The sequence below is a fragment of the Petromyzon marinus genome, unplaced genomic scaffold, assembly GCF_048934315.1.
Source record: "Petromyzon marinus isolate PM22_M1 ecotype Great Lakes invasive population unplaced genomic scaffold, UKy_Petmar_22M1.pri1.0 PM_Scaffold_52, whole genome shotgun sequence".
Classification (NCBI taxonomy): domain Eukaryota; kingdom Metazoa; phylum Chordata; class Hyperoartia; order Petromyzontiformes; family Petromyzontidae; genus Petromyzon; species Petromyzon marinus.
The window spans coordinates 149486-172383 of NW_027423524.1; the positions used below are offsets into that span (position 1 = coordinate 149486).

Sequence of the window (22898 nt, forward strand, 5' to 3'; positions counted from 1 at the left end):
ACCACTCCCCCCACCACTCCACCCACAGGGCAGTTCATCCACGACGTGGAGTGTAAGAGTGAGGCTGAACGTGCGGGCCTCAGGGATGGAGACCCCCACCCACCACTCACTCACCCACTCACTCACCCACCCACCCACTCACTCACCCACCCACCCACCCACTCACTCACCCACCCACCCACCCACTCACTCACTCACCCACTCACTCACCCACCCACCCACCCACTCACTCACTCACCCACTCACCCACTCACCCACCCACCCACTCACTCACCCACCCACTCACGCACTCACTCACTCACCCACTCATTCACTCACCCACCCACCCACCCACCCCCCCACCCACTCACCACTCCCCCCACCACTCCCCCCACCACTCCACCCACAGGGCAGTTCATCCACGATGTGGAGTGTAAGAGTGAGGCTGAACGTGCGGGCCTCAGGGATGGAGACCCCCACCCACCACTCACTCACCCACTCACTCACCCACCCACCCACTCACTCACCCACCCACCCACCCACTCACTCACCCACCCACCCACCCACTCACTCACCCACCCACCCACCCACTCACTCACTCACCCACTCACTCACTCACTCACCCACCCACCCACTCACTCACTCACCCACTCACCCACCCACCCACCCACTCACTCACTCACCCACTCACTCACTCACTCACCCACCCACCCACCCACTCACTCACCCACTCACTCACCCACCCACTCACTCACTCACCCACTCACCCATCCACCCACCCACTCACTCACTTACTCACCCACCCACTCACTCACTCACCCACCCACCCACCCACCCACTCACCCACCCACCCACCCACTCACCCACTCACCCACCCACCACCCCACTCCCCCCACCACTCCCCCCACCACTCCACCCACAGGGCAGTTCATCCACGATGTGGAGTGTAAGAGTGAGGCTGAACGTGCGGGCCTCAGGGATGGAGACCCCCACCCACCTTCCCACACACCCACCCACCCACCCACTCACCCACCCACCCACTCACTCACTCACCCACTCACCCACTCACCAACCCACCCACCCACTCACCCACTCACACACTCACCCACCCACTCACCCACCCACCCACTCACCCACCCACCCACTCACCCACTCACCCACTCACCCACTCACTCACCCACTCACTCACTCACCCACTCACTCACCCACTCACTCACTCACTCACCAACTCACTCACCCACTCACTCACCCACTCACTACTCACTCACCCACTCACTCACTTACCCACCCACTCACCCACTCACTCATCCACCCACTCACTCACTCACCCACCCCCCCACCACTCCCCCCACCACTCCCCCCACCACTCCCCCCACCACTCCACCCACAGGGCAGTTCATCCACGACGTGGAGTGTAAGAGTGAGGCTGAACGTGCGGGCCTCAGGGATGGAGATCGACTGGTGGCGGTGAACGGATCCAGCGTGGAGCGGATGGAGCACGCCCAGGTGGTGGACTTCATCCGTGCCAGGGGCTCCAGGGTCGACTTGCTGCTGGTCGACTCGCCCACGGACGCCATGTGCTCACGGGTGAGTGGGTGGGTGAGTGGGTGGGTGGGTGGGTGAGTGAGTGGGTGAGTGAGTGGGTGAGTGAGTTAGTGGGTGAGTGAGTTAGTGGGTGAGTGAGTTAGTGGGTGAGTGGGTGGGTGGGTGAGTGAGTGGGTGGGTGGGTGAGTGAGTGGGTGAGTGGGTGAGTGGGTGGGTGAGTGAGTGAGTGAGTGGGTGGGTGAGTGAGTGGGTGGGTGAGTGAGTGGGTGGGTGGGTGAGTGAGTGAGTGGGTGAGTGAGTGGGTGAGTGGTTAGGTGAGTGGTTAGGTGAGTGAGTGAGTGGGTGTGTGGGTGAGTAAGTGGGTGAGTGAGTGGGTGGGTGAGTGGGTGAGTGAGTGAGTGAGTGGGTGGTAGGGTGAGTGAGTGAGTGGGTGGGTGGGTGAGTGAGTGAGTGGGTGGGTGGGTGGGTGAGTGAGTGAGTGGGTGAGTGAGTGGGTGAGTGGTTAGGTGAGTGGTTAGGTGAGTGAGTGGGTGAGTGAGTGGGTGGTAGGGTGAGTGAGTGGGTGAGTGAGTGAGTGAGTGGATGAGTGGGTTGGTGGGTGGGTGGGTGAGTGAGTGAGTGAGTGGGTGAGTGAGTGAGTGAGTGGGTGAGTGAGTGAGTGGGTGAGTGAGTGGGTGAATGAGTGTGTGGGTGAGTGGGTGGGTGAGTGGGTGGGTGAGTGAGTGGGTGAGTGAGTGGGTGAGTGGGTGGGTGGGTGGTGAGTGAGTTAGTGGGTGGGTGAGTGAGTGGGTGGGTGAGTGAGTAAGTGAGTGGGTGAGTGAGTGGGTGAGTGAGTGGGTGGGTGAGTGAGTGGGTGAGTGGGTGGGTGAGTGAGTGAGTGGGTGAGTGGGTGAGTGAGTGGGTGAGTGGGTGAGTGAGTGAGTGAGTGGGTGGGTGGGTGGGTGAGTGAGTGGGTGGGTGGGTGGGTGAGTGAGTGAGTGGGTGGGTGAGTGAGTGGGTGGGTGAGTGAGTAAGTGAGTGGGTGAGTGAGTGGGTGAGTGAGTGGGTGAGTGAGTGAGTGAGTGGGTGAGTGAGTGGGTGAGTGAGTGAGTGGGTGGGTGAGTGAGTAAGTGAGTGGGTGAGTGAGTGGGTGAGTGAGTGGGTGGGTGAGTGAGTGGGTGAGTGGATGGGTGAGTGAGTGGGTGGGTGGGTGAGTGAGTGGGTCAGTGGGTGAGTGAGTGGGTGTGTGGGTGAGTGAGTGGGTGAGTGGGTGGGTGGGTGAGTGGGTGAGTGAGTGGGTGGGTGAGTGAGTGGGTGGGTGAGTGAGTGAGTGGGTGAGTGAGTGAGTGAGTGGGTGAGTGAGTGGGTGAGTGAGTGTGTGAGTGGGTGGGTGAGTGAGTGAGTGGGTGAGTGAGTGAGTGGGTGAGTGAGTGAGTGAGTGGGTGAGTGAGTGGGTGAGTGGGTGGGTGAGTGAGTGGGTGGTAGGGTGAGTGAGTGAGTGAGTGGGTGAGTGAGTGAGTGGATGAGTGGGTTGGTGTGTGAGTGAGTGGGTGAGTGAGTGGGTGGGTGGGTGAGTGAGTGAGTGGGTGAGTGAGTGGGTGAGTGAGTGGGTGAGTGGGTGGGTGGGTGAGTGGGTGGGTGGGTGAGTGAGTGGGTGAGTGGGTGAGTGAGTGGGTGAGTGGGTGAGTGGGTGGGTGGGTGAGTGGGTGGGTGAGTGAGTGGGTGAGTGAGTGGGTGGGTGAGTGGGTGGGTGAGTGAGTGAGTGGGTGGGTGAGTGAGTGGGTGAGTGAGTGGGTGGGTGACTGAGTGGGTGAGTGGGTGGGTGAGTGAGTGGGTGGGTGGGTGAGTGGGTGAGTGGGTGAGTGGGTGGGTATGTGAGTGAGTGAGTGGGTGAGTGAGTGGGTGGTAGGGTGAGTGAGTGAGTGAGTGGATGAGTGGGTTGGTGGGTGGGTGGGTGAGTGAGTGGGTGAGTGAGTGGGTGAGTGGGTGGGTGAGTGGGTGGGTGGGTGAGTGGGTGAGTGAGTGAGTGGGTGAGTGAGTGAGTGGGTGAGTGAGTGAGTTGGTGGATTGGTGAGTGAGTGAGTGGGTGGGTGGGTGAGTGGGTGAGTGGGTGGGTGGGTGAGTGGGTGGATGAGTGGGTGAGTGGGTGGGTGGGTGAGTGAGTGGGTGAGTGAGTGGGTGAGTGGGTGGGTGAGTGAGTGGATGAGTGGGTTGGTGTGTGAGTGAGTGGGTGAGTGAGTGGGTGGGTGGGTGAGTGAGTGAGTGGGTGAGTGAGTGGGTGAGTGAGTGGGTGAGTGGGTGGGTGGGTGAGTGGGTGGGTGGGTGAGTGAGTGGGTGAGTGGGTGAGTGAGTGGGTGAGTGGGTGAGTGGGTGGGTGGGTGAGTGGGTGGGTGAGTGAGTGGGTGAGTGAGTGGGTGGGTGAGTGGGTGGGTGAGTGAGTGAGTGGGTGGGTGAGTGAGTGGGTGAGTGAGTGGGTGGGTGACTGAGTGGGTGAGTGGGTGGGTGAGTGAGTGGGTGAGTGGGTGAGTGGGTGGGTATGTGAGTGAGTGAGTGGGTGAGTGAGTGGGTGGTAGGGTGAGTGAGTGAGTGAGTGGATGAGTGGGTTGGTGGGTGGGTGGGTGAGTGAGTGGGTGAGTGAGTGGGTGAGTGGGGTGGGTGAGTGGGTGGGTGGGTGAGTGGGTGAGTGAGTGAGTGGGTGAGTGAGTGAGTGAGTGGGTGAGTGGAGTGAGTTGGTGGATTGGTGAGTGAGTGAGTGGGTGGGTGGGTGAGTGGGTGAGTGGGTGGGTGGGTGAGTGGGTGGATGAGTGGGTGAGTGAGTGGGTGGGTGAGTGGGTGGATGAGTGGGTGAGTGAGTGGGTGGGTGAGTGAGTGAGTGGGTGATTGGGTGGTGAGGACGATGCTGCTACTGCTGATGATGATGCTACTGCTGATGATGATGATGCTGATGATGATGCTGATGATGCTACTGATGATGATGACGATGCTGCTGATGATGGTGCTACCAATGATGCTGATGATGCTGATGATGATGCTACTGATGATGATAATGATGATGGTGATTCTGATGATGATGATGCTGCTGCTGCTGATGATGATGCTGATGATGATGATACTGATGATGCTGCTGCTGCTGATGATGATGCTGATGATGATGCTGATGATGATGATCACCATCTGCTCGCTGTCCCCGGTTCCCAGATTGGCATCTCGCCGATGGCGTTCCTGCCCTGGCTAGGACAGTGACAATGTGAGTGTGTTAGTGAGTGTCTTAGTGAGTGTCTTAGTGAGTGTCTTAGTGAGTGTCTTAGTGAGTGAGTGTCTTAGTGAGTGTGTTAGTGAGTGAGTGTCTTAGTGAGTGTCTTAGTGAGTGTCTTAGTGAGTGAGTGTCTTAGTGAGTGTGTTAGTGAGTGAGTGTCTTAGTGAGTGTGTTAGTGAGTGTCTTAGTGAGTGTCTTAGTGAGTGTCTTAGTGAGTGAGTGTCTTAGTGAGTGTCTTAGTGAGTGTCTTAGTGAGTGTCTTAGTGAGTGAGTGTCTTAGTGAGTGTGTTAGTGAGTCAGTGTCTTAGTGAGTGTCTTAGTGAGTGTCTTAGTGAGTGTCTTAGTGAGTGAGTGTCTTAGTGAGTGTCTTAGTGAGTGTCTTAGTGAGTGAGTGTCTTAGTGAGTGTCTTAGTGAGTGAGTGTCTTAGTGAGTGTCTTAGTGAGTGTCTTAGTGAGTGTCTTAGTGAGTGAGTGTCTTAGTGAGTGTGTTAGTGAGTGTCTTAGTGAGTGTCTTAGTGAGTGTCTTAGTGAGTGAGTGTCTTAGTGAGTGTCTTAGTGAGTGTCTTAGTGAGTGTGTTAGTGAGTCAGTGTCTTAGTGAGTGTCTTAGTGAGTGTCTTAGTGAGTGTCTTAGTGAGTGAGTGTCTTAGTGAGTGTCTTAGTGAGTGTCTTAGTGAGTGTCTTAGTGAGTGAGTGTCTTAGTGAGTGTCTTAGTGAGTGAGTGTCTTAGTGAGTGTGTTAGTGAGTGAGTGTCTTAGTGAGTGTCTTAGTGAGTGAGTGTCTTAGTGAGTGTCTTAGTGAGTGTCTTAGTGAGTGTCTTAGTGAGTGAGTGTCTTAGTGAGTGTGTTAGTGAGTGAGTGTCTTAGTGAGTGTGTTAGTAAGTGAGTGTCTTAGTGAGTGTCTTAGTGAGTGTCTTAGTGAGTGTCTTAGTGAGTGTACTAGTGAGTGTCTTAGTGAGTGAGTGTCTTAGTGAGTGTCTTAGTGAGTGTCTTAGTGAGTGTGTTAGTGAGTGTCTTAGTGAGTGTCTTAGTGAGTGAGTGTCTTAGTGAGTGTGTTAGTGAGTGAGTGTCTTAGTGAGTGTCTTAGTGAGTGTCTTAGTGAGTGAGTGTCTTAGTGAGTGTCTTAGTGAGTGTCTTAGTGAGTGAGTGTCTTAGTGAGTGTGTTAGTGAGTGAGTGTATTAGTGAGTGTCTTAGTGAGTGTGTTAGTGAGTGAGTGTCTTAGTGAGTGTCTTAGTGAGTGTCTTAGTGAGTGAGTGTCTTAGTGAGTGTGTTAGTGAGTGAGTGTCTTAGTGAGTGTGTTAGTGAGTGAGTGTCTTAGTGAGTGTCTTAGTGAGTGTCTTAATGAGTGAGTGTCTTAGTGAGTGTCTTAGTGAGTGTCTTAGTGAGTGAGTGTCTTAGTGAGTGTCTTAGTGAGTGAGTGTCTTAGTGAGTGTCTTAGTGTCACTGTGTGTGTGTCACTGTGTGTGTGTGTGTCACTGTGTGTGTCACTGTGTGTGTGTGTCACTGTGTGTGTCACTGTGTGTGTGTCACTGTGTGTGTCACTGTGTGTGTGTCACTGTGTGTGTCACTGTGTGTGTGTCACTGTGTGTGTGTGTGTCACTGTGTGTGTGTCACTGTGTGTGTGTCACTGTGTGTGTGTGTGTCACTGTGTGTGTGTCACTGTGTGTGTCACTGTGTGTGTGTGTGTCACTGTGTGTGTGTGTGTCACTGTGTGTGTGTCACTGTGTGTGTGTCACTGTGTGTGTGTGTCACTGTGTGTGTGTGTGTCACTGTATGTGTGTCACTGTGTGTGTCACTGTGTGTGTGTGTGTGTCACTGTGTGTGTGTGTGTCACTGTGTGTCACTGTGTGTGTGTCACTGTGTGTGTGTGTGTCACTGTGTGTCACTGTGTGTGTGTGTCACTGTGTGTGTGTGTGTGTCACTGTGTGTGTCACTGTGTGTGTGTCACTGTGTGTGTGTCACTGTGTGTCACTGTGTGTGTGTGTCACTGTGTGTGTCACTGTGTGTCACTGTGTGTGTGTCACTGTGTGTGTCACTGTGTGTCAGTGTGTGTGTGTGTCACTGTGTGTGTCACTGTGTGTGTGTCACTGTGTGTGTCACTCCTCCAGGATCGATTCCCTGAAGATGAATCTGTGGAATCGCCAACTCCACCATATTGATTTGTCAATCAATGTATTGGTTTGTCAATTAATATATTGATTTGTAAATAAATATATTTAGGTCAATTCATATTTTGATTAATAAATCAACATATTGATTTGTCAATTCATATATTGATTTGTACATCAATATATTGATTTGCAAACTAATATATCGATTTCTTAATCAACAAATTGATGCGTCAATTAATTTGTTGATGTGCCATTTGATGTCTTGATTTGTCAATTCACGTATTGATAATTCAATTAATGTATCGATTTTTAAAATTTAATATATTCAGAAGCCAAAAAATCAACTCGCGTATATTTGTATTATCGATTTTCATATTCAATTGAATGTATTAACACGTGATTTAGTAATACCGATATGCCATTTGATGTATTGATTTCTCAATTAATATATTGATGTCATTGATGGCGTAATTTTATAAATTAAAACTCAATGGAATGTATTCATGAGTGATGTGACGTTTTATTGTGTTATTTAATATCTAATATATATAGTACACACATACACACAGACAAAGCTCCCCCAGGTAGCCTCTAGCAGGGCTGTAGGGGCAAGTGCAGTTACACAGACACAGACAAAGCTCCCCCAGGTAGCCTCTAGCAGGGCTGTAGGGGCAAGTGCAGTCACACAGACAAAGCTACCCCAGGTAGCCTCTAGCAGGGCTGTAGGGGCAAGTGCAGTCACACAGACAAAGCTACCCCAGGTAGCCTCTAGCAGGGCTGTAGGGGCAAGTGCAGTTACACAGACACAGACAAAGCTCCCCCAGGTAGCCTCTAACAGGGCTGTAGGGGCAAGTGTAGTCACACAGACACAGACAAAGCTACCCCCAGGTAGCCTCTAGCAGGGCTGTAGGGGCAAGTGCAGTCACACAGACACAGACAAAGCTCCCCCAGGTAGCCTCTAGCAGGGCTGTAGGGGCAAGTGCAGTCACACAGACACAGACAAAGCTCCCCCAGGTAGCCTCTAGCAGGGCTGCAGGGGCAAGTGCAGTCACACAGACACAGACAAAGATCCCTCAGGTAGCCTCTAGCAGGGCTGTAGGGGCAAGTGCAGTCACACAGACACAGACAAAGCTCCCCCAGGTAGCCTCTAGCAGGGCTGTAGGGGCAAGTGCAGTCACACAGACACAGACAAAGCTACCCCAGGTAGCCTCTAGCAGGGCTGTAGGGGCAAGTGCAGTCACACAGACACAGACAAAGCTACCCCAGGTAGCCTCTAGCAGGGCTGTAGGGGCAAGTGCAGTCACACAGACAAAGCTACCCCAGGTAGCCTCTAGCAGGGCTGCAGGGGCAAGTGCAGTCACACAGACACAGACAAAGCTCCCTCAGGTAGCCTCTAGCAGGGCTGTAGGGGCAAGTGCAGTCACACAGACACAGACAAAGCTCCCCCAGGTAGCCTCTAGCAGGGCTGTAGGGGCAAGTGCAGTCACACAGACACAGACAAAGCTACCCCAGGTAGCCTCTAGCAGGGCTGTAGGGGCAAGTGCAGTCACACAGACACAGACAAAGCTACCCCAGGTAGCCTCTGGCAGGGCAGTAGGGGCAAGTGCAGTCACACAGACACAGACAAAGCTCCCCCAGGTAGCCTCTATCAGGGCTGTAGGGGCAAGTGCAGTCACACAGACACAGACAAAGCTCCCCCAGGTAGCCTCTAGCAGGGCTGTAGGGGCAAGTGCAGTTACACAGACACAGACAAAGCTCCCCCAGGTAGCCTCTATCAGGGCTGTAGGGGCAAGTGCAGTCACACAGACACAGACAAAGCTCCCCCAGGTAGCCTCTAACAGGGCTGTAGGGGCAAGTGCAGTCACACAGACAAAGCTACCCCCAGGTAGCCTCTATCAGTGCTGTAGGGGCAAGTGCAGTCACACAGACACAGACAAAGCTCCCCCAGGTAGCCTCTAGCAGGGCTGCAGGGGCAAGTGCAGTCACACAGACACAGACAAAGCTCCCCCAGGTAGCCTCTAGCAGGGCTGTAGGGGCAAGTGCAGTCACACAGACACAGACAAAGCTCCCCCAGGTAGCCTCTAGCAGGGCTGTAGGGGCAAGTGCAGTCACACAGACACAGACAAAGCTCCCCCAGGTAGCCTCTAGCAGGGCTGTAGGGGCAAGTGCAGTCACACAGCACACAGACAAAGCTCCCCCAGGTAGCCTCTAGCAGGGCTGTAGGGGCAAGTGCAGTCACACAGACACAGACAAAGCTCCCCCAGGTAGCCTCTAGCAGGGCTGTAGGGGCAAGTGCAGTTACACAGACACAGACAAAGCTACCCCCAGGTAGCCTCTAGCAGGGCTGTAGGGGCAAGTGCAGTTACACAGACACAGACAAAGCTCCCCCAGGTAGCCTCTAGCAGGGCTGTAGGGGCAAGTGCAGTTACACACAGACAAAGCTCCCCCAGGTAGCCTCTAGCAGCGCTGTAGGGGCAAGTGCAGTTACACACAGACACAGACAAAGCTCCCCCAGGTAGCCTCTAGCAGTGCTGTAGGGGCAAGTGCAGTCACAGACACAGACAAAGCTCCCCCAGGTAGCCTCTAGCAGGGCTGTAGGGGCAAGTGCAGTTACACAGACACAGACAAAGCTACCCCAGGTAGCCTCTAGCAGGGCTGTAGGGGCAAGTGCTGTTAGTAGCGAGTAGCAGCAGAAGCAGCAGCGCCTATGAAGGCGACTGGCACTGTGGCTACACGCACAGATGGGGTGGGTGGCCAACACCACGCCCGGCCGCCTTTGTCTCTCCCCAGACAACACACAGACACACACACAGAGACACACACAGACAAATGTAGCCCGTGTAGCCCTCTAGTAGGCTGCAGGGGCAAGAGACGCGTGGATAGGCCACGGTGATGGCGGTGATCGCATCCCTCTCGCAGTGCCACGTGGATTAACACAGCAGCGGAAAAATTAATTATACCGAAAGTTATTTTTGCACAAATTTGCATGCAAATACAACAATTGGTTGTGGCGCTCTCTGATTGGTTTGGCCAGCGTCTCGTATAAATTAATAAATTATGTTAAAACGTTACCTCCGCCACCCCTCTTTTTCCTCCTCCCCCCCCACCTCACATCGCTGCCTCACAGCCAATCAGATAGCCTCGACACCGTTACACCTGCACATATATTATGTTAATTAGCTCCTGCTCCGCCCCTCCCCACCACCACCCACTCACCGACATCGCTGACTCGCAGCCAATCAGATAACCTCGACGCCGTTACACCGCCACATATATTATGTTAATTACTCATCTGCGATGACGTACTCATAATCAATTCAAACAAACCTAGCTGCATATCATTAAAAAAATTAACCTCGTCTCTCCCCCCAGGCCCCCACCCCCCCTCTCCAGCTTAGACCAATAGGATCGCGCAGAGTGTCCTCGCCCCGCCCCCTCGCCGGCGCGCGTCACGCCGAACCGACCAATGGGACGCGGCCGCGTTATAAACCTTTTTTTCCCCCGGCTCGCTGTTGGTGGCGGTTCTTTTCCCCCTTCCCCCGCTCACTCTCTGTCAAAATAACGCCACAAAATTTGAATTAAATTAAAAATCCGCTGAATTCTTCACGCCGCCAGCGACTGCGCCGTCGGACGCCGCTCGTCCCCCGGAATCCGCCGGTACCGATCGCGTCTCGGTGGCGCCTCCGTTCATCACGGTCTCGGTTGACAAGGAGACCTGTTGGTGTTCCGCTCTCGCCGTCGGCCCGTGAAGGCGAGCGGTAGCCCTCGCTAGGCGAGGCCGTGGTCGGGCCTGCGGCCTGCTTCCTCGGTCTTTTATTCGTTTCGTATTTTTAATAACGATTTAGTTTTGTGTGTGTGTGTATATATTTAAAAAAAAACGAATTGTTATATTTGTTTGCGCTAACGTAACTTTGGTGCAGGATCAGAACAATTTACACTCCAGCTAGGAATTGTCCACGAGTTATTAAGTGTCTGAGAGATTCTCGCTAATTTCATTGATGGCCCAAATTTATCAAAATCATTGATACCGCAGATTGTGTGATCAGTTATAAAGTGATAAGCTGCATATCATCATAATCGTAATATTGTTTGACTTAATGAGTAATCCCGTTGGCTATAAAGTATCTTAGAATTGTCTGAGAGATGCTCACTAATTTCATTGATGGTCAAAATCATCAAAATCATTGACACAGCAGGCGTGTGATGAGCTACAGAGCATCAGAATCATTGGACATGAAACTTAATGAGTAATCCTATGGTTTACAAAGTATCTTAGAATTGTCTGGCAGATGCTCACTAATTTCATTGATGGCTAGAATCGTCAGAATCAGCAGAATCATTGACACCGCTGGCGTGTGATGAGCTACAGAGCATCAGAATCAATAATTTTTATTTGATGAGTAATCGCATGGTTTATAAAGTATCTTAGAATTGTCTGAGCGATGCTCACTAATTTCATTGATGGCTAGAATCGTCAGAATCATGAGAATCATTGATACCGCAGGGGTGTGATGAGCTACAGAGCATCAGAGTCAATAATTTGTATTTGATGAGTAATCGCATGGTTTATAAAGTATCTTAGAATTGTCTGGCAGATGCTCACTAATTTCATTGATGGCTAGAATCATGAGAATCATTGACACAGCAGGCGTGTGATGAGCTACACAGCATCAGAATCATTGCATGTGAAACTTGGTGAGTAATCTCATGGTTTACAAAGTATCTTAGAATTGTCTGAGAGATGCTCACTAATTTAATTGATGGCTAGAATCAGCAGAATCAGCAGAATCATTGACACCGCTGGCGTGTGATGAGCTACAGAGCATCAGAATCAATAATTTGTATTTGATGAGTAATCGCATGGTTTACAAAGTATCTTAGAATTGTCTCGCAGATGCTCACTAATTTCATTGATGGCTGGAATCAATTAAAATCAGCAGAATCAGCAGAATCATTGGTACTGCAGGTGCTTGATGAGCTATAATGTGATGAGCTTTATAGCATCACTCATTGTGTGTTACACTTAAAGGAGAATCCAATGAGATATGAAATTTCTAAGAATTACCTTTCATGGTTATGCAGAATCATCGGAATCATTGATACTGCAGATGTCACTGTTAGTAGCAGCAGCAGTGGCTATGATAGGTTCTAGGGAGTTTCTATGTGTCTGTGTGGTGAGTCTGTGGGTCTCTGTGTGGTGAGTCTGTGGATCTCTGTGTGGTGAGTCTGTGGGTCTCTGTGGTGAGTCTGTGGGTCTCTGTGTGGTGAGTCTGTGGGTCTCTGTGTGGTGAGTCTGTGGGTCTCTGTGTGGTGAGGCTATGGGTCTCTGTGTGGTGAGTCTATGGGTCTCTGTGTGGTGAGTCTGTGGGTCTCTGTGTGGTGAGTCTGTAGGTCTCTGGGTGTCTATGGGTGTGTCTCTATGGGTGTCTATGGGTGTGTCTCTATGGGTGTCTATGTGTCTATGGGTGTCTATGGGTGTCTCTATGTGTGTCTATGTGTCTATGTGTCTCTATGGGTCTCTATGGGTGTGTCTATGGGTGTGTCTCTATGAGTGTCTATGGGTGTCTGTGTGTCTCTTTGTCTCTATGGGTGTCTATGGGTGTCTATGGGTGTCTATGAGTCTCTGAGTGTCTATGGGTGTCTGTGTGTCTCTGTGTCTCTATTTGTGTCTCTATGGGTGTCTATGTGTGTCTCTATGAGTGTCTGTGTGTCTCTATGGGTGTCTATGAGTCTCTATGAGTCTCTGAGTCTCTATGTGTCTGTGACTCTATGGGTGTCTCTATGTCTCTATGGGTGTCTCTATGGGTGTCTATGAGTCTATGTGTCTGTGACTGTGTGGGTGTCTCTATGGGTGTCTCTATGTGTCTGTGACTCTATGGGTGTCTTTATGAGTCTCTATGAGTCTGTGACTCTATGGGTGTCTCTATGGGTGTCTATGGGTCTCTATGGGTGTCTATGAGTCTATGTGTCTGTGACTGTGTGGGTGTCTCTATGGGTGTCTCTATGTGTCTGTGACTCTATGGGTGTCTCTATGGGTGTCTATGGGTCTCTATGGGTGTCTATGAGTCTATGTGTCTGTGACTGTGTGGGTGTCTCTATGGGTGCCTCTATGTGTCTGTGACTCTATGGGTGTCTCTATGAGTCTCTATGTGTCTGTGACTCTATGGGTGTCTCTATGGGTGTCTCTATGTGTCTGTGACTCTATGGGTGTCTCTATGGGTGTCTCTATGTGTCTCTATGAGTCTATGTGTCTGTGACGCTATGGGTGTCTATGAGTGTCTCTATGAGTCTCTATGAGTCTCTATGTGTCTGTGACTCTATGGGTGTCTCTATGGGTGTCTATGGGTCTCTATGGGTGTCTATGAGTCTATGTGTCTGTGACTGTGTGGGTGTCTCTATGGGTGTCTCTATGTGTCTGTGACTCTATGGGTGTCTATGGGTCTCTATGGGTGTCATTGAGTCTATGTGTCTGTGACTGTGTGGGTGTCTCTATGGGTGTCTATGAGTCTCTATGAGTCTGTGACTCTATGGGTGTCTCTATGGGTGTCTCTATGTCTCTATGAGTCTCTATGAGTCTATGTGTCTGTGACTGTGTGGGTGTCTCTATGGGTCTCTATGGGTGTCTATGGGTCTCTATGGGTGTCTATGAGTCTATGAGTCTGTGACTCTATGGGTGTCTCTATGGGTGTCTCTATGTCTCTATGGGTGTCTCTATGAGTCTCTATGAGTCTCTGTGTCTCTGTGTGGGTGTCTCTATGGGTGTCTATGGGTCTCTATGGGTGTCTATGAGTCTATGTGTCTGTGTCTCTATGGGTCTCTATGGGTGTCTATGAGTCTGTCTCTGACTGTGTGGGTGTCTCTATGTGTCTGTGACTCTATGGGTGTCTCTATGGGTGTCTATGGGTCTCTATGGGTGTCTATGAGTCTCTATGTGTCTGTGTCTCTGTGTGGGTGTCTCTATGGGTGTCTCTATGTCTCTATGGGTGTCTCTATGAGTCTCTATGAGTCTCTGTGTGTCTCTGTGTGGGTGTCTCTATGTGTGTCTCTATGGGTGTCTCTATGTCTCTATGGGTGTCTATGAGTGTCTATGGGTCTCAATGAGTCTCTATGTGTCTCTGTGTGGGTGTCTCTATGCTGTCCCCGCAGCCATGAATCCCTTGAGGCTGATGGTGCTGCTGGTTCCAGCGCTGACCCTGATGCACACACACAGCAGTGGTGAGACACACAGACACACACAGACACACACAGACACACACAGCAGTGGTGAGACACACAGACACACACAGACACACACAGACACACACAGCAGTGGTGAGACACACAGACACAGAGAGACACACACAGACACACACAGACACACACAGCAGTGGTGAGACACACAGACACACACAGACACACACAGACACACACAGACACAGACAGACACACACAGACACACACAGACACAGAGAGACACACACAGACACACACACACAGACACACACAGAGACACACACAGACACACACAGACACACACAGACACACAGAGACACACACAGACACACACAGCAGTGGTGAGACACACAGACACACACAGACACACACAGACACACACAGACACAGAGAGACACACACAGACACACACAGAGACACACACAGAGACACACACAGACACACACAGACACACACAGCAGTGGTGAGACACACAGACACACACAGACACACACAGAGACACACACAGACACAGAGAGACACACACAGACACACACAGACACACACAGCAGTGGTGAGACACACAGACACAGAGAGACACACACAGACACACAGACACACAGCAGTGGTGAGACACACAGACACACACAGACACACACAGCAGTGGTGAGACACACAGACACAGAGAGACACACACAGACACACACAGCAGTGGTGAGACACAGACAGAGACACACAGAGACACACAGAGACATACAGAGACATACAGAGACACACAGAGACACACACAGACACACACACAGACACACACAGACACACACAGCAGTGGTGAGACACACAGACACACACAGACACACACAGACACACAGAGACACACACAGACACACACCAGCAGTGGTGAGACACACAGACACACACAGACACACACAGACACACACAGACACAGAGAGACACACACAGACACACAGACACACACAGCAGTGGTGAGACACACAGACACACACAGACACACACAGACACACACAGACACACACAGCAGTGGTGAGACACACAGACACACACAGACACACACAGCAGTGGTGAGACACACAGACACACAGAGACACACAGACACACAGACACACAGAGACACAGAGACACAGAGACACACAGACACAGAGACACACACAGAGACACACACAGAGACACACAGACACAGACAGACACACAGAGACACACAGAGACACACAGAGACACACAGAGACACACAGAGACACAGACACACACACAGACACACACACAGACACAGACAGACACACACAGACACACACAGACACACACAGCAGTGGTGAGACACACAGACACACACAGAGACACACAGACACACACACAGACACACACACAGACACACACACAGACACAGACAGACACACACAGACACACACAGACACACACAGCAGTGGTGAGACACACAGACACACACAGACACACACAGACACACAGACACAGACAGACACACACAGCAGTGGTGAGACACACAGACACAGAGAGACACACACAGACACACAGACACAGACAGACACACACAGCAGTGGTGAGACACACAGACACACACAGACACACACAGACACACAGACACAGACAGACACACACAGCAGTGGTGAGACACACAGACACACACAGACACACACAGAGACACACACAGACACACACAGACACACACAGACACACACAGACACACACAGACACACACAGACACACACAGCAGTGGTGAGACACACAGACACACAGAGACACACAGACACACAGAGACACAGAGACACAGAGACACACAGACACAGAGACACACACAGAGACACAGACACAGAGACACACACAGACACAGTGACACACACACAGACACACAGAGACACACAGACACAGAGACACACACAGAGACACACACACACACAGCAGTGGTGAGACACACAGACACACACACAGAGACACAGAGAGACACAGAGACACTTAGAGACACACATACAGAGACACACAGAGACACACACAGAGACACACACAGAGACACACACAGAGACACACAGAGACACACACACAGAGACACACAGAGACACACAGAGACACACACAGACACACACAGACACACACAGACACAGAGACACACAGAGACACACAGAGACACACAGAGACACACAGAGACACACAGAGAGACACAGAGAGACACAGAGAGACACAGACACAGAGACACAGAGACACACACAGTGAGTCTCTCACCCCGTGTCTCTCTCTCCCCGTGTCTCTCTCTCCCCGTGTCTCTCTCTCTCCCCGTGTGTCTCTCTCTCCCCGTGTCTCTCTCTCTCCCCGTGTCTCTCTCTCTCCCCGTGTCTCTCTCTCTCCCCGTGTCTCTCTCTCTCTCCCCGTGTCTCTCTCCCCGTGTCTCTCCCCGTGTTCTCTCTCTCCCGGTGTCTCGTAGACGCTGTGGCGGTGATGTCTGTGGATCTGGGCTCTGCGTGGATGAAGATTGGGATTGTGAAGCCTGGAGTTCCCATGGAGATAGTTCTGAACAAGTAACAACATCACCACCATCAACATCAACAACATCACAACATCACCATTCAACAACAACAACATCAATATCATCAACAACATCACCACCAACATCACCACCATCACCATCAACAACATCAACAACAACAACAACAACATCAACATCATCAACAACATCACCACCATCACCATCAACAACATCACCTTCACCACCATCCACATCACCACCATCACCATCAACAACATCAACATCACCACCAACATCACCACCATCAACATCACCACCATCAACAACATCACCTTCACCACCATCAACATCACCACCATCAACGACATCAACAACATCAACATCAACAACATCACATCAACAACAACAACAACATCAATATCATCAACAAACATCACCACCAACATCACCACCATCAACATCAACAACATCAAAATCAACAACATCACCACCACCAACAACATCACCACCATCAACGACATCAACAACATCAACATCATCAACATCAACAACATCACCAACATCATCATCATCACCACCATCAACAACATCAACAACAACATCAACACCATCAACAACATCACCACCACCAACAACATCACCACCATCACCACCATCAACAACATCAACAACATCAACAACTTCACCAACATCACCATCACAACATCACCACCTTCACCACCATCAACATCACCACCATCACCACCTTCACCATCAACAACATCACCACCAACTTCACCATCAACAACATCACCAACATCACCACCATCACCACCTTCACCATCAACAACATCAACAACATCACCACCATCTACAACATCACAACTGTCATCAGCAACAACATCAACACCATCACCACCATCAACATCACCTTCACCATCAACAACATCATCAACATCACCATCATCATCAACATCACCATCAACAACATCACCTTCACCATCACCAACATCACCACCAACATCACCATCAACAACATCAACATCATCACCTTCACCATCACAACATTAACACCAACATCAACATCACCATAAAAAAATCACCTTCCACCATCAACAACATCACCACCATCACCACCATCAACGACATCACCACCAACATCACCATCAACAACATCACCACCTTCACCATCAACATCATCACCATCAACATCACCACCATCACCACCACCATCACCACCTTCACCATCAACAACATCACCACCTTCATCATCAACAACATCAACAACATCACCACCAACAACATCACCACCACCATCAACATCACCACCATCACCACCTTCATCATCAACAACATCAACAACATCACCATCAACAACATCACCACCTTCATCATCAACAACATCAACAACATCACCACCACAACATCACCACCATCAACATCACCACCATCACCACCTTCACCATCAACAACATCACCACCATCAACAACATCACTGTGTGTGTCACTGTGTGTGTGTGTCACTGTGTGTGTGTGTCACTGTGTGTGTGTGTCACTGTGTGTGTGTGTGTCACTGTGTGTGTGTGTGTCACTGTGTGTGTGTCACTGTGTGTGTGTCACTGTGTGTGTGTCACTGTGTGTGTGTCACTGTGTGTGTGTCACTGTGTGTGTGTGTCACTGTGTGTGTGTCACTGTGTGTGTGTCACTGTGTGTGTGTGTCACTGTGTGTGTCACTGTGTGTGTCACTGTGTGTGTCACTGTGTGTGTGTGTGTCACTGTGTGTGTGTGTGTCACTGTGTGTGTGTGTGTCACTGTGTGTGTGTGTCACTGTGTGTCACTGTGTGTGTGTGTCACTGTGTGTCACTGTGTGTGTGTGTCACTGTGTGTGTGTGTCACTGTGTGTGTGTCACTGTGTGTGTGTCACTGTGTGTGTGTGTCACTGTGTGTGTCACTGTGTGTGTGTCACTGTGTGTGTGTGTCACTGTGTGTGTCACTGTGTGTGTCACTGTGTGTGTCACTGTGTGTGTGTGTGTCACTGTGTGTGTGTGTGTGTCACTGTGTGTGTGTGTGTCACTGTGTGTGTGTGTCACTGTGTGTGTGTGTCACTGTGTGTCCTGTGTGTGTGTCACTGTGTGTGTGTGTCACTGTGTGTGTGTGTCACTGTGTGTCACTGTGTGTGTGTGTCACTGTGTGTGTGTGTCACAGGGAGTCCAGGAGGAAGACTCCTCTCTGTGTCTACTTAAAGAACGGGGAGCGGCTCTTTGGAGAGAACGCTCTAGCAATGGTGCACATACACACACCTACACACATACACACACACACACCTACACATACACACACATACACACACACACATACACACACACACCTACACACACACACATACACACACACACACACCTACACATACACACACCTACACACACACACCTACACACATACACACACACACCTACACACACATACACACACACACCTACACACACACCTACACACACACACACACATATACACACACACCTACACACACACACACATACACACACCTACGCATACACACCTACACACACACACATACACACACCTACGCATACACACCTACACACACACACCTACACACACCTACACCTACATACACACCTACACACACACACACATACACACACACACACATACACCTACACACACCTACACCTACATACACACCTACACACACACACACATACACACAACACACATACACACACACACATACACACACACACCTACACACACACTCCTACACACACTCCTACACACACACCTACACACACACATACACACACCTACACACACCTACACACACCTACACACACACCTACACACACCACACACACACCTACACACGCACACCCACACACACACCTACACACACACACTACACACACACACACACACACACCTACACACACACACCTACACACACCTACACACACACCTACACACACACCTACACACACACCTACACACACACCTACACACACCTACACACACACACCTACACACACACACCTACACACACCTACACACACACCTACACACACACACCTACACACACACATACACACACCTACACACACACACATACACACATACACACACCTACACATACACACACACACCTACACACACACACCTACACACACACACCTACACACACACACCTACACACACACACTACACACACCTGCACACACACACCTACACACACACCTACACACCTACACACACACACCTACACACACACCTACACACACACAGCTACACACACACCTACACACCTACACACACCTACACACACACCTACACACGCACACCTACACAGGCACACCACACACACACATACACACACCTACACACACACACCTACACACACACCTACACACACACAGCTACACACACACGCTACACACACCTACACACACACACCTAACACGCACACCTACACAGGCACACCTACACACACACATACACACACCTACACACACACACCTACACACACACACCTACACACACACCTACACACACATACCTACACACACACACCTACACACGCACACCTACACACACACCTACACACACACCTACACACACACACCTACACACACACCTACACACGCACACCTACACACACACACCTACACACACCTACACACACACCTACACACACACCTACACACGCACACCTACACACGCACACCTACACACACACACCTACACACACACACCTACACACACACACCTACACACACACCTACACACACACCTAAACACACACACCTACACACCACCTACACACATACCTACACACATACCTACACACACACTCCTACACACACACTCCTACACACACAACTACACACACACCTACATACACACCTAAACACACACACCTACACACCTACACACACACCTACACACGCACACCTACACACATACCTACACACACACACCTACACACACACCTACACACACACCCCTACACACACACACCTAAACACACACACCTACACACCTACACAAACACACACACCTACACACAAACCCACACCTACACACACATACACACACACCTACACACACACATACACACACACATACACACACACACCCTACACACACCAACACACACAGACAAAGCTCCCCCAGGTAGCCTCTAACAGGGCTGTAGGGGCAAGTGCAGTCACACAGACACAGACAAAGCTCCCCCAGGTAGCCTCTAGCAGGGCTGTAGGGGCAAGTGCAGTCACACAGACACAGACAAAGCTCCCCCAGGTAGCCTCTAGCAGGGCTGTAGGGGCAAGTGCAGTCACACAGACACAGACAAAGCTACCCCAGGTAGCCTCTAGCAGGGTTGTAGGGGCAAGTGCAGTTACACAGACACAGACAAAGCTCCCCCAGGTAGCCTCTAGCAGGGCTGTAGGGGCAAGTGCAGTTACACAGACACAGACAAAGCTCCCCCAGGTAGCCTCTAGCAGGGCTGTAGGGGCAAGTGCAGTTACACAGACACAGACAAAGCTCCCCCAGGTAGCCTCTAGCAGGGCTGTAGGGGCAAGTGCAGTAACACAGACACAGACAAAGCTCCCCCAGGTAGCCTCTAGCAGGGCTGTAGGGGCAAGTGCAGTCACACAGACACAGACAAAGCTCCCCCAGGTAGCCTCTAGCAGGGCTGTAGGGGCAAGTGCAGTTACACAGACACAGACAAAGCTCCCCCAGGTAGCCTCTAGCAGGGCTGTAGGGGCAAGTGCAGTCACACAGACACAGACAAAGCTCCCCCAGGTAGCCTCTAGCAGGGCTGTAGGGGCAAGTGCAGTCACACAGACACAAACAAGCTCCCCCAGGTAGCCTCTAGCAGGGCTGTAGGGGCAAGTGCTGTTAGCGAGCAGCGCTTATGATGGCTACCGGCACTGTGGCACACACAGAGGGGGTGGGTGGACACCACCACCACCACTACACCACCACTACACCACCACTACACCACCACTACACCACCACCACCTCTACCCCCCACCACTACCCCCCACCACTACCCCCCCACCACTACCCCCCACCACTACCCCCCACCTCTACCCCCCACCACTACCCCCCACCACTACCCCCCACCTCTACCCCCCACCGCTACCCCCCACCTCCACCCCCCACCTCTACCCCCCACCTCTACCCCCCATCTCCACCCCCCATCTCCACCCCCACCACTACCCCCCACCTCTACCCCCCACCATACCCCCCACCACTACCCCCCATCTCCACCCCCCATCTCCACCCCCCACCTCTACCCCCCACCACTACCCCCCACCACTACCCCCACCACTACACCCCACCACTACCCCCCACCACCACCCCCCACCACTACCCCCCACCTCTAACCCCCACCTCTACCCCCCACCTCTACCCCCCACCCCTACCCCCCCACCACCACCCCCCACCACCACCCCCCACCACTACCCCCCACCACTACCCCCCACCTCTACCCCACCAACCCCCCCCCCACCTCCACCCCCCACCTCTACCCCCCCACCACTACCCCCCACCCCTACCCCCCACCCCTACCCCCCACCCCTACCCCCCACCACTACCCCCCACCACTACCCCCCACCACTACCCCCCATCTCCACCCCCCATCTCCACCCCCCACCTCCACCCCCCACCACTACCCCCCACCTCCACCCCCCACCTCCACCCCCCACCTCCACCCCCCACCACTACCCCCCACCTCCACCCCCCACCACTACCCCCACCACTACCCCCCACCACTACCCCCCCACCACTACCCCCCACCACTACCCCCCACCACTACCCCCCATCTCCACCCCCCATCTCCACCCCCCACCTCCACCCCCCACCACTACCCCCCACCTCCACCCCCACCACTACCCCCCACCTCCACCCCCCACCACTACCCCCACCACTACCCCCCACCACTACCCCCCCCCACCTCCACCCCCCACCACTACCCCCCACCACTACCCCCACCACTACCCCCCATCTCCACCCCCCATCTCCACCCCCCACCCCCCCACCCCCCACCACTACCCCCACCTCCACCCCCCACCACTACCCCCCACCTCCACCCCCCACCACTACCCCCCACCTCCACCCCCCACCACTACCCCCCACCTCCACCCCCCACCTCTACCCCCCATCTCCACCCCCCATCTCCACCCCCCACCTCCACCCCCCACCACACCCCCCACCACTACCCCCCACCACTACCCCCCACCACTACCCCCCATCTCCACCCCCCATCTCCACCCCCCACCTCCACCCCCCACCACTACCCCCCACCTCCACCCCCCACCACTACCCCCCACCTCCCCCCCCACCACTACC

At 52.2% G+C, this 22898-nt stretch overlaps 1 protein-coding gene and 2 long non-coding RNA genes across 3 annotated transcripts in view; 2 read left to right on the plus strand and 1 right to left on the minus strand.

Annotated features, from left to right (window-relative positions):
• LOC142923447 (uncharacterized) overlaps positions 1–398 on the minus strand; it is a 33767-nt gene extending 33369 nt beyond the window's left edge. Inside the window, exon 1 of the mRNA XM_076064560.1 lies at positions 383–398. Within this exon, the coding sequence (XP_075920675.1) occupies positions 383–398 (16 nt within the window). The remainder of the gene's footprint in view (positions 1–382) is intronic.
• A 950-nt stretch (positions 399–1348) lies between these two features.
• Positions 1349–7368, plus strand: LOC116958087 (uncharacterized). Its single transcript, XR_012940769.1, has 3 exons — positions 1349–1566; positions 4702–4750; positions 6866–7368. It is a non-coding gene; the product is annotated as an uncharacterized LOC116958087 (long non-coding RNA).
• A 6721-nt stretch (positions 7369–14089) lies between these two features.
• Positions 14090–18778, plus strand: LOC142923444 (uncharacterized). The gene is made up of 3 exons (XR_012940768.1): positions 14090–15996; positions 16509–16602; positions 18735–18778. It is a non-coding gene; the product is annotated as an uncharacterized LOC142923444 (long non-coding RNA).
• Positions 18779–22898: the final 4120 nt, after the last annotated feature.